The sequence below is a fragment of the Lycium ferocissimum genome, chromosome 9, assembly GCF_029784015.1.
Source record: "Lycium ferocissimum isolate CSIRO_LF1 chromosome 9, AGI_CSIRO_Lferr_CH_V1, whole genome shotgun sequence".
Classification (NCBI taxonomy): domain Eukaryota; kingdom Viridiplantae; phylum Streptophyta; class Magnoliopsida; order Solanales; family Solanaceae; genus Lycium; species Lycium ferocissimum.
Genome location: NC_081350.1, coordinates 38,563,081 through 38,574,964, shown reverse-complemented (window position 1 = coordinate 38,574,964; position 11,884 = coordinate 38,563,081). Strand labels below are relative to the sequence as shown.

General features: G+C 31.9%; 1 protein-coding gene across 2 annotated transcripts; it reads right to left on the bottom strand.

Annotated features, from left to right (window-relative positions):
* Window positions 1–667: 667 nt before the first annotated feature.
* Window positions 668–5,939, bottom strand: LOC132030647 (UDP-glucose 4-epimerase GEPI48-like). 2 transcript variants are annotated; one of them, XM_059420360.1, is made up of 9 exons: window positions 5,550–5,807; window positions 3,471–3,520; window positions 3,118–3,253; window positions 2,925–3,026; window positions 2,295–2,522; window positions 2,059–2,137; window positions 1,778–1,860; window positions 1,438–1,529; window positions 668–1,174 (listed from the first exon to the last, which is right to left on the bottom strand). In XM_059420360.1, exons 1-9 carry the CDS (start codon window positions 5,730–5,732, stop codon window positions 1,072–1,074), a joined length of 1,056 nt encoding a protein of 351 aa, XP_059276343.1. In that variant the 5' UTR covers window positions 5,733–5,807; the 3' UTR covers window positions 668–1,071. The 2 variants fall into 2 exon arrangements, with proteins under 2 accessions (XP_059276343.1, XP_059276344.1); XM_059420361.1 differs by lacking the exon at window positions 2,925–3,026 and having other exon boundaries at window positions 5,550–5,939.
* Window positions 5,940–11,884: the final 5,945 nt, after the last annotated feature.

Sequence of the window (11,884 nt, the reverse complement as noted above, 5' to 3'; positions counted from 1 at the left end):
ATTATCCTTTTAGTTCTGTCTTTATCTTAGCCATCTGATTTCGGAGATATACCGCCCCACAAATTTAGATTCACACTGAATTCGGAACTTACGTTAAAAATAAAATTCGGAACTTCTGGTTAAAAATAAAAAATCTCATCCCCTGATAAAACGCCAAACAAACCACACAGTCACAAACAGAGGCGGATCCAAAGTTTTACGTAACGATTCCCATACACTTGTTAGTTTATATATATTAAAAATCTATTAAATACGTTTTCATTGTGAATGTCATTATCATTATAAATTAATTTGAAATTCCTATACATAGATCAGTCTTCAGTCTGGTCACGGATAGAATCATTCTGGGAATATTCAAATGGCTTATGTCGATTGTACTGCCGACAGATAAAACAACATCCTACATGTGAGTTACAACATATTATTGTACTGGGAACAATTAAGAGATCTTTGAATCAATTAATTTTACTTGGCTGAACAATTAATAGAAAGTTGGCGAGTTAATGTTTCCAACAAAAATTGAAATGAGAAATCAAAAAAAAAAAAAAAAAATGAATCGACCTTCCCCTGATTTCTATTTAACAAACATTATTGTGAATATGACATATTTCATGCTCTCGGAGAGTGCTTTGCCGTGCAGGTTAATTGTTCAACCATAATAAAAGCATGTAATAAAGAATGATTCTATTATATCTATCAATCAACCATGTGTCAATCCCAAATTAATCAGGGTCAGCTATGGCGTGCTAAAACAAGAACCAAATGCTAATAGTTATTATACAAGAAAGAATAGGAATGAAAGAACAAATGAAATACTACTATATGCTTAAATTGAACAGGTTATTATTCATAAACTTTCTAAATTTCCTTTTTTTCTCACTACTGACTCATAGAAACTCCCAATTACACTCTGAAACTTATAAGTTAGACAATATAAACATTAGCATCCCCTCTATAACCCCTAGAACTATACGCTGAATCATCCCTTTAAAGACTGATGGCCACTGGTTGGTAAAATAACTGTATGGATACATAACGGCTATGACCATATTATGCAGTTGGAAGTATAATTCAGTGACAATTATTAGATTCCGGAGTTCCATCATAGCCATAGGGATTCTTCTTAGCCCAGTTCCACTGATCCCTACACATCTCTTCAATGCCATATTTCGCCCTGCAAGCAACATAAGCCAGAGTGTTTTTAGAGTTGAATTCAAGATTTGAAGGTAGTAATATGGTTCTATATTCTGAAACCGGAATACAGGGTACGCATATGTGTCTATATTCTGAAACCAGAATATAGGGTATGTGCGCGCTCCCTGCTTATATGTCGGAAAAGCCTATGCTATCGGTGTTTTAAAACCTCAAAAAGCAGTGTAAACAATTTACTTAGTTAACTAAATTTTGCATGAGCATATATTTCCAAATATTACTTACTTCCACTTCAATTCACGTTCTGCTTTCTCGGTAGCAGCATATACAATTTCAGCATCTCCAGGGCGTCGACCAGACATCACCAGTGGAATTTTCTGAAGAAAAGCGCAAAGAGAGGTAATTAGTGCACCATAAACACTCATAAGGGTCTTCTTTAAAACAACTAGGAAGTTCCAGAATTAGCATTAGTCTTTCTCTACAAGGAAGTATGAAACAGAAAACAAATGTCACTTGGCGAAGAGATGGGAGAGAGTTAGCACTTGTCTTAGCCTTGGTAGACAGATTTACCAAGTAACTATATTGGTAACGAGACACGAAGGAAGAATGCATTTAAAAGAACTACCTTTCCCGATGCCTTCTCAAATGCAGCTACCATTTCAAAGACTGAAGTTCCTTTTCCAGTTCCCAAGTTGTACACTTCACAGCCTAAAAACATCGATCAAAATCATCAGAAATAGCAAAACGATTCTAAAATGAACCAATGGAGAATAATGAATAATAGTATAAACAATCACGATAAAAAGGACACTGCTTTTTCCAAACTATTACTTCTATGGCCGCTTTGTGCACTCTGCCATGTTTATACCGTCGAGAACACAAAAGAAGAAAGAACCATTTACACACCTATGGAAGGATCAGATAGCTTCTGCAAGGCAGCTATGTGTCCATCTGCTAAATCCACAACATGAATGTAATCGCGAACCTGAAAAAAGTATCAACTACATAATCATTCTCCAAGGAAAAGCTCATAAAACGGACAGATTATGATAATTGTCATGTAAAACAAGACGCCGGAGTAAATTGGAAGTTAAAACGCTTCCAACACATCTAAGGATTTTCCATTGAAAATAGAGTCATACCCCTGTACCATCCTTCGTCTTATAATCAGTTCCATAAACTGTCAGCTCTTTTCTTCTGCCAACAGCAACTTGTTGAACAAATGGCATAAGGTTGTTGGGAATTCCTCGTGGATCTTCACCAATTTTGCCACTTGGATGAGCACCAACAGGATTAAAGTACCGCAACAATATGATTTTCCATTCAGAGTCGGCGTTTTGTACATCACGGCATATTTCTTCGATGAAGAGCTGATAATTGAGAGACGTGTTAGATTATGAACCGACAGAATAAACAGAAACAATTGTTATCCCCTGTCGAAATCATCACCCCCAAACAATAAGAACCAAAAAGTAAAGGGATTCACTGTTAACTTTTCATAGTCGTATGCATAGATTATACACGGTTATACACATATTATACACAAATTATACATCTGCTGGCTATTGTTAGTTTAAGCGGTTGGATGAACGGCTATTTGAGTTAATTCTTCAAAAGTAAAACTAAAAGAAGAAAGAAAAAGGGAAGGAATTTTCCAGATTTGGGTCATATGAGCAAGCTAGACAGAAAAGCAGCCAAATGAGGCTACATGTCAATTTTGGGACTTCAACAAGTTGAGCGCTAAAAATGCGAGATGAAACAATTGAAAGTACCTTTGTCCGTCCATAAGGATTTGCAGCACTCAGGGGGAATTCCTCAGTACAAGGAACCTCTTTTGGCCAACCATAAACAGTAGCCGATGACGAAAACACAAGCTGAAGAGGCGGAGAAGGAAACCAGTCAAAACGATGACTTATAAGAAAAAAAGATGCATCATAATACTTCACCAAGTACAAGGAATATTACCCTTTTGCATCCATGCGCTGCCATAACTTTCAAGAGGGTAATTGTTCCAATAAGGTTGTTGTCATAGTACATCAGAGGTTTCTCAACACTTTCACCAACAGCTTTTAGTCCAGCAAAATGGATAACAGCATCAAATCTGCATCAAATACGTAATTGGTGGCAAACCAATGTATCAAAAGGTAACAAAATTTGAGCAAAGGAGTCGATATGCTGATTCAGACGTTCAACAACTATTCTTCAAAGCTTAGTTTGATGTGAAATAGGACATAAGTCAAGAACAAGTGGTAAATAAACCATCAGAGTGTACAATATAACTAAGACAGATTCTTTTTGTGAGGGATGGTAGAACTTACTTGTTAGACCGGAAAATCTCCTCAATTGCAGGCTTATCACGAAGATCCACCTGTGGTATAAGACAAAACAATAGATTCAGCCACCAACTTAAAGAAATTAAAAAAAGGTAGTAGTAATCAGAAATCAGCTTAATCCTTGTAAAGGTACTGTTATACAGGAAAACTATTATTACATGATAAATAGAGCCATCAAAAGCAAAGTTGTCCATAGAAGAAAATTTGACAGAAAATTTGACAGTGGGCTACAAACTTATCACCTCCAAACAAAAATACCAAATTCAATGCACTTGTACTAATTTCCATCCAAATTTCTGGATTGTTAGCAGTTTGTCTACCATATGGAAAATGTCTGTTAAATGGGCGAAAGAAGCACATGATATACCAGAAATAATTATTCTACCTATTCTCATGGCATACAATTCAAAAACAAACCCCCCCCCCCTCCCTCCCCCCTCTCCTTTTAAAAAAAAAAAAAAAAGAAAGAGAGAGAGAGAGAGAGACCCATGAAAAGGAAACTGTTATATGAGAGAACTTTCAGTACATGATAAATAGAGCCATTAAAGCATTAAAAGCAACGGCGTCCATAGAAGAAAATTTGACTGTGGCCTACAAAATTATTACCACCAAACAAAAACCACCAATTTCTGGATTGCTAACTGTTTTCCATCCAAGTTTCTGGACTGTTAACAGTTTGTCTACATATATGGAACTGAGAAAAACAGTCTGCCAGTTTGTCTATACAACTAGTCAAGGGTATAAATCACCAAAATATTTGTTAAGATGGAGTAAGAAGCACATGATAGACCAGAAAGGGCATACAATTCAAAAAGAAACAAGAACACAAATATTGACCACATAGCAACAGTGTAATGATCCAGAAAATTGGGAAACTCCATAAAGATCCAATCTTTCCTTTAAAAAAGAACACCCAAAACTCAAATTCATACAGTTCCACCTTATCCACCAAAATTCTCAAAAATATGAAAGAAAAAAAAAAAGAAAGAGAAAGATCCCAGAAAAGTAAAAAGAGAAAAAAGGAATATACCCGAAATGACTATTCTACCTATGCTCATGGCATACAACTAAAAAAGAAACAAGAAATCCAATCTTTACCACATAGCAACAACAACCCAATAAAAATCCAATCTTTACATTAAAAAAAATAAAACCCAAAACTCAAATTCATACAATTCCAAACTTTCCCGCAAGACCCAAAACAATCCCCCCCCCCCCAAAACCCCACCTCCACCCCACAAAAAAAAAAAAAAAAAAAGAATACCCATGAAAAGGGAACTGTTATACAGGAGAACTATTATTACATGATAAATGGAGCCATTAAAAGCAAAAGTGTCCATAGAAGAAATTTGACTGTGGCCTATAAAATCATTACCACCAAATTCAATAGACCACCGATATTAATTTCCATCAAAATTTCTACATATGGAAACAAAAACAGTTTTGATGGGTTTGCCTATACAACTAGACAAGTTGTATGCTTCAACAATTTTTTTGTTAAATGCAGAAAGAAGCACATGATATACCAGGAAAAAACTCTTTACCTATGCTCATGGCATACAATTCAAAAAAGAAACAAGAACACAGAGACTGACCACATAGCAACACCAACACAAATAAAAATCCAATCTTTACAATAACAAAAAAAAAAAAACATAACTCAAAATCATACAATTCATTCTAAAAAGAAAGAAAAACACAGAGATTAACCACATAGCAACAGTATACTGATTTAAAAAACTGGTAAACTCCATAAAAATCCAATCTTTACATTAAAAAAAAAGAATACCCAAAACTCAGTTTCCTACAATTCCATTAACAATCATTCCCAAAAGAAACAAGAACACATAGATTGACCACATAGCAACAGTATACTAATTCAAAAAAACTCCATAAAAATCCAATCTTTACATTAAAAAAGAACACCCAAAGCTCAAATTCACACAATTCCACCTTTTCTCACAAACCCCACAACAATTCTCCCCACACACACACAAAAAAAAAAAAAAAAAACATGAAAAGTAAAAACAGAAAAAAAAAAAAAAAAAGAAAAAAAAAACATACCTTATGAAAGGAGAGATTATGGCCATATTCACCAGCAATTTCTTTAACCCTTTTAATAGCAATTTCAGAAGAATTATCCAAATTATCAATCACAACAGTTTTATATCCACCAAGCAACAATTGCAACACTGTATGACTCCCAATATACCCTGCACCCCCTGTCACAAGTATACTCTTCGACATACTACTAAATTAAATTAAATAAAATAAAATAAACTAACCCTCAATTATATAACAAGAACAAAAAACAAGATTTGGGTTTTGGTGAAAAGAATTCCAAAAACAAGAAAATCTAATCTTTTTTGGTTTATTGACAAGAGTATGACTTGAAAAATAAAAGACTCCTAAGTCCAACCTTTTATAGGGTGTATGAAGTGCAGAAAAAAACACGGTTATGGCAAAAAAGAAATTAAATAAAGATAAAATATATGAACTTAAAGAAATTTCAAGAATTTAAGGGAGACGCCAAAAAGAAGAAGAAGAAAAGAAGGGACACGTGTAGTGTAGGGTCTAATTGTGTCTAGATTTGCGAGGACTCTCTAGATTCCAGATTCTACAAATCTTCTTCTATTACCGTAAACTCATCATTAACCCCATATATCCGAAAAAAGTTTTAATTTAACTATTTTTTTGATGTATATTTTATTCACTTGTGTCAGTTTCCTAATGTAAAACTAATTCTGAATTTTTTAAAAAAATGTAAATAAATAAACATTTAATTTAAAATAATCTTAAACATAATAGAAGTTAGTAAGTTGTTTGGTTGGAAACAAGTTATTCCAGAATAACTTATCCGGGGATTAATTATTTCACCCTCCTACAGGAATAAAATAACACTACAATTTCGGAATTAGTTATGTCATCATTTTATCCCAATCAAATGTTAGATAAATTCATCTTAAATATAATTTCGGGATTATTTATCCTTATCCCTTGTATCAAATGAGCCCTAAAAGATTTATGTAATCCACTTCAACTTGTTTTTGTTTTTTCTATTAATTTAAAATAATCTTAAACATAATAGTTAGAAGTTAGGTATATAAAATATTTATGTAATCCACTTCAACTTGTTTTTGATTTTTCATTCGAGGTACGATATTTTTATTGGGTCCTGATTAATTTGAAGTCACGTCACGTAAGGCCCGATTAAATGAAAAAACTCTCCCAAACATTTTATATATATATATATATTTAGAGTTCGAACTCAAAATCTTTTATTAAAGGTATAGTTATTTTATCCATGCCATCAAAACCTTGGTGGTTACCTCAACTTATTGAAATTGGTAAGTACAGTTGATTGATTAAAAGTATTTTTTTAATATTTAAATCCACTTATGTTAATTCTTTAATGCATAATAAATTTTGAATCTGAATAAAAAGAAGGATCACATTAGATAAATATTTAGTTTAAAACTAACCTGATATTCTAAATGTTAGAAAATAACGTAATAATATAGATGTGATGGGATGGATAAGACTGCTTTATGCACAATCAGAAATTCTGGGTTTGAGGTTATGGCAACAGAGAAATTCTTATTGTGAGGTAAGTTTCATTAAATAATTTTACTTAACACGTATCTGAATTAATCTGATTAAATAATTCTAGATACTTAATTAATTACTAAGCTTAAAAAAAGAAGATTCATGCAATTGATCTGAGCTGGCCGAAATTGGTAAATAACTGTTTTTTAATGTCCAAAGTAGGTAATTAATTGATTAAAATATCATTTAATATTTGTTTTTCTTGTTCTTGGATTTCCACTTATGTTTTATTTCACCTCAGGATTCGAAATATTATAAATTTTATATATTCTTGCAGTCCCAGAATCTTTATTTTCTGTTAGCAGTTCTTTTGGACCATATTCTATTACGAAAAACCAACATTGGAAGTTGTGGGGAAGTAATAAATAAAATTTAATTCTATGTGGTAGATTTTCCAGGGGTATGTTCCCTTTTGTTCTTGCTTCTAGATTTATCTTTTTGACATTCTTGTTTCTTTTAATTATTTAATTCTAGATTTGACATTGTTTTTTTCTATTTGTTTTTGGTGGTGAATGGGATTAAAGTGAGTCATCCGGTCATTTTATGTTTTGCTTTTGCAAATCCTTATCCAATAAAACGCGTAATCTGTTGAAATTAATGTTTCTATTATGCAAATCTTATCAATAAAAATTATAATCTGCCGAAAGTAGCAACTATATGCATTTATTATTATTCTTTAACAAATTTTCCTTGCGTATGACATTAATTTGGCATAATAAAGTATGACTTTTTTTTTTTTTTGGTGTTTTCAAATTGATTATAACACATTGTATAACCTTAAATTCATAGTTATCCTTGATATTACTATGTCTCATATTATCGACAAAGGCAAAATTTTCACTAAAGAGTTTCATCATCTACTGTAATGTGTATATATATGTGTGTATATATATAGAGAGAGGATTGGATATAGATGAGCTCCCTTCCACCCCTCTAACTCCGTCTCAATTCCCAATTAATTGGAGTCAAGTATATTAATCATTCGTGTCCGTTTAGAGGATTGAATAATCAAATGAAAGTGTTATGCTCTATGTTACCCCTATTGAATCCTCCTCTTTTATCTGTTTCACAGTAGACTATAATTTGCATAGTTATAGCTAAATAGTAAAAAGTTATTCACACTCAATCTGATAAAATAGTACAATTTATAAGTATCGGGTGCAAGTAAGTTTTTATTTTTACAGACATAACATCCTTAATATTGAAATGATGCTAAATTTTCGCATGCAAGCTAACATGGAAAAATATCAAATAACCTTGTACAGCTTTTTGAATAAGAATTTAGGAATATTCGAAGAATTGTTTGTAAAAGTTGGAGCCAAATTTCATGTTAGCATATTTGTTCATGAAATGCGGTTAGTGTTACATCCTTTTTTTTTCCAGTTAACGCATGACTTACAAAAGTTTGACTCACACTTAGTGTGTGTCTAATGTTAACATGAGTTTTCCTAATAAACGCAAGTTATATGTGATATAAAGATATAATATGCACTCTCATCATCCTTGTCAATATTAAGGCTACGTTTAATCTCATTTGTGATTAAAACTTCTGTGTTACTATCTTCGATCACAAATATTAGTTGTTTTCGCAAATTGATTTTGTTTTGACGTTTTAAAAAGATCAAATCTAAGGGCCTGTTTGGAAAGCCATCCAGGTAATTGGAATTGGGTATAATCAAGTGTAATTACACAGTTTGGCCTGTTTGTTTGACCAAGTAATTATACAGTTAGGTGGGAATTGAGTGTGATTGAGAGAGTGTAATTACTAGGGGTGTCAATGGTACAGTTCGGGCGGTTATTTTATAAAATTTATACCGTACCAATTTTTCGATTATTTCATTTTGTAGAACTCTTCCTTTCTAGTATTTTTCTTTTTCTTTTCATTTTAGGTTTGGCAGGGTAGGGGTGTTATCTTGTTTAGCTGTACACATTGTGGTCCTATTTGTTAAACAATTTGAGGGTACCACACCTTTTACATGAATAACAAACAAAGATAAGGTTAAAAGAAGGAACTTTTATCTTTTTTTCTACAACTTCAAACATGACAATCCCACATTAGCTTTATTCTAAAATAAAGTACAAGAATTGCCTTGTTACAAACCAAAAGAGTTTACTAATTGCACAAGGCCAAAAGATTGTGTTGCTGCACTCTACACTAAAAGGGGCAGATTAAAGGGTTCCCCCTAGATTAAAGGAATGTTTGTTTAAGCCCTAAGTTTTTGTACTTTGATAAAACCCCAATTTTTAATTTTTCTAATGACATATTTAGTTTATGTCCCTTCGGCCAACCTTAATTACCGACAATAGTCCAAATATACAAAATTTATACACTGATATGTATAGTATACATATAGGATGTGTATATTATATGTATATTGAAATATACAAAACTAATGCTGATTTTTGTAAACTAGATCACCCAAAGGTTGGACTGTAATTTTTTCATCTTGTTATCAGCCTGTCCAGAAAAATATATATATCATTCTCTATCTGAAAATAATTTACCTTAAATAATTTATGTTACCATTAAAAACATGTTATATAATAACATAAATCTCATGCATGCCTAAGATTACAAACAACAACAAAAAAGAAAATTCTTAAACTTTGTAATCAATCAAATTCCACTGTATAAATTGAAAACGAAATGGTTAATTAACAATTCTTATGGAGAGATTTTAGTTGACCAACTAGGCTGAAAGTTCATGAATATTCATGATTCACCTTTGCTACATTTCCAAGTGTCAACTCATAAGTGGTCATATGACTTTAATTAGTCTGATTTAGTCTTAATCAGGAATGACTTATATGGAGTATTTTTTGGAAAGAAATTTTTACACTTTTGGTAGTTGTCAACTGTCATATAGTTGCCACCTTTGCATTAATTATGGCTAACGTGTTGTAACTGAAAAAAACAGTTGGATTTTCGTGAGAATAATGAGATAATCTTCACCCCTCCACTCTTTGACTGTTATATAATAGTTTAGTAATTATCAGCCACGTGAAATCCATCCAACCGCCCCTATGGAAAAGAATAAAGTAAATACTTGTTCAAGAAAAGGCAACTTTCTTTTGGTTTGAATTTAGAAAAGGACTTGGTCAGACATGTAAATGGCGCAACGATTTGCGTTGTGTTGGGTTTTTTGCATGAGTGATGTTAACAGGAAATAAGAGAAATGAAAATATTTAAAAGAAATTGTTTTCCACCTTAAGAACTAATTTTTAAAATTGAATTAGGTTCAAAGTTTTTTTTTAATCATAGTATCAAATTTTTATCCGTCCTAACCAGGCCCTAAACATGTACAACTTGGTTTTAGGAAGATATGGCACTAAAAGTTGTAGAGCTATCCTTTTTCTTTTCATTTTAGGTTTGGCAGGGTTTTATCTTGTTTACCTGTATTATGGTCCTATTTGTTAAACAATAAAACCATAACCAAACCAATTTAAAAGAAGGTTTTTAAATAAAAACCATAACCAAACCAAGTAAAATAATAACCAAAAGGTTTGGTTATTGCAAAAGGCCAAAAGATTTTTCAATTTATGACTAAAAGTGACAATTCAAATATTCTCTCTCTACATTCTTCAAATTTTTTAATTTTTCTTTTTTAGTTTATGTCCTCACTAACCCTAATTACCGGCAGTCCAAATATACAAAATATACAACGGAAAGACATATAGCCGATTATATGTATATTGTAAAATGAAAAGAGATAGTAGAATTTTTACTTTTTATCCTTTTTCATCTTGTTTACGAAAAATATATATATCATTCTCTAGATAATTTACTTAAATAATTTATGTTACATATTCTTTTATAATAACATAAATCTCATGCATGCTTAAAAATAAGTAGACCAAAATTAAATTAATAATTAAAAGGTATAAAATATCTTTAATTATTTATGAAAAGTTAATATTATACATATAAATAATTATAAATTTTATGTATATAATTATCATTGGTCATATTATTTATTAGTTATTTTTTACTATAACCATAACCAAACCAAATATTATCGGTTTTTCAAATTTAAAACCAAACCAAACCAAACCAAACCAAACCAAATGTCGGATTTTTTTTTATTCGGTTTGGTTAAATTTTTGACTTGGTTTTGGTTTTAACCAAAAGCCACGTGAAATCCATCCAGTCTTTCATATCGAAAAGAATAAAGTAAATACGTGTTCAAGTGCTATAATTTAGACACTTCCATCGTAAATGGCGCAACGATTTGCGAGCGGACAATTGATGTTAAGAAATGGTAAGATATGGGAAGAGTTTTCCACCTTAAGATATCCCTATTACTTGAAAGAATGGAATCTCAAAAAGGTCTGCCAGAATTTACTCGATATTGAATTTTCATATTATATTATTCACGCTTCAATTAGTAGTCTGATCGTGCATGGGTGTATTGAATTCCCACATAGGTTATTTAGGGATGAAAATATCTCTTTATATGGTCTATGAAATCCTCACATCGTGAGCTAACATTTCATGTCGAGTTAGCCCCAATGTCCTCCCCACCCCCCACCCCCTCTTTTTTTTTAATCAGTTCAAGATTTGTACTTTATGGCTTCGAATCGTAATTATACCAAAACTCATTTGAATTATTAAGTTTGAAATCTATCATTTGTACTTGTTTAAAAAGTATTTTGACATATACGCAGTGTTCGAACCAAAGCTATTGAGTTCAAATGTATCCATACCTTGTATTCTACATTTGTTCTTGAGCTTAAAATCGCTGTTTAAGAGTGAGAGAACCATATTCATCCCACCACACCTTTTGGTGTGTTTT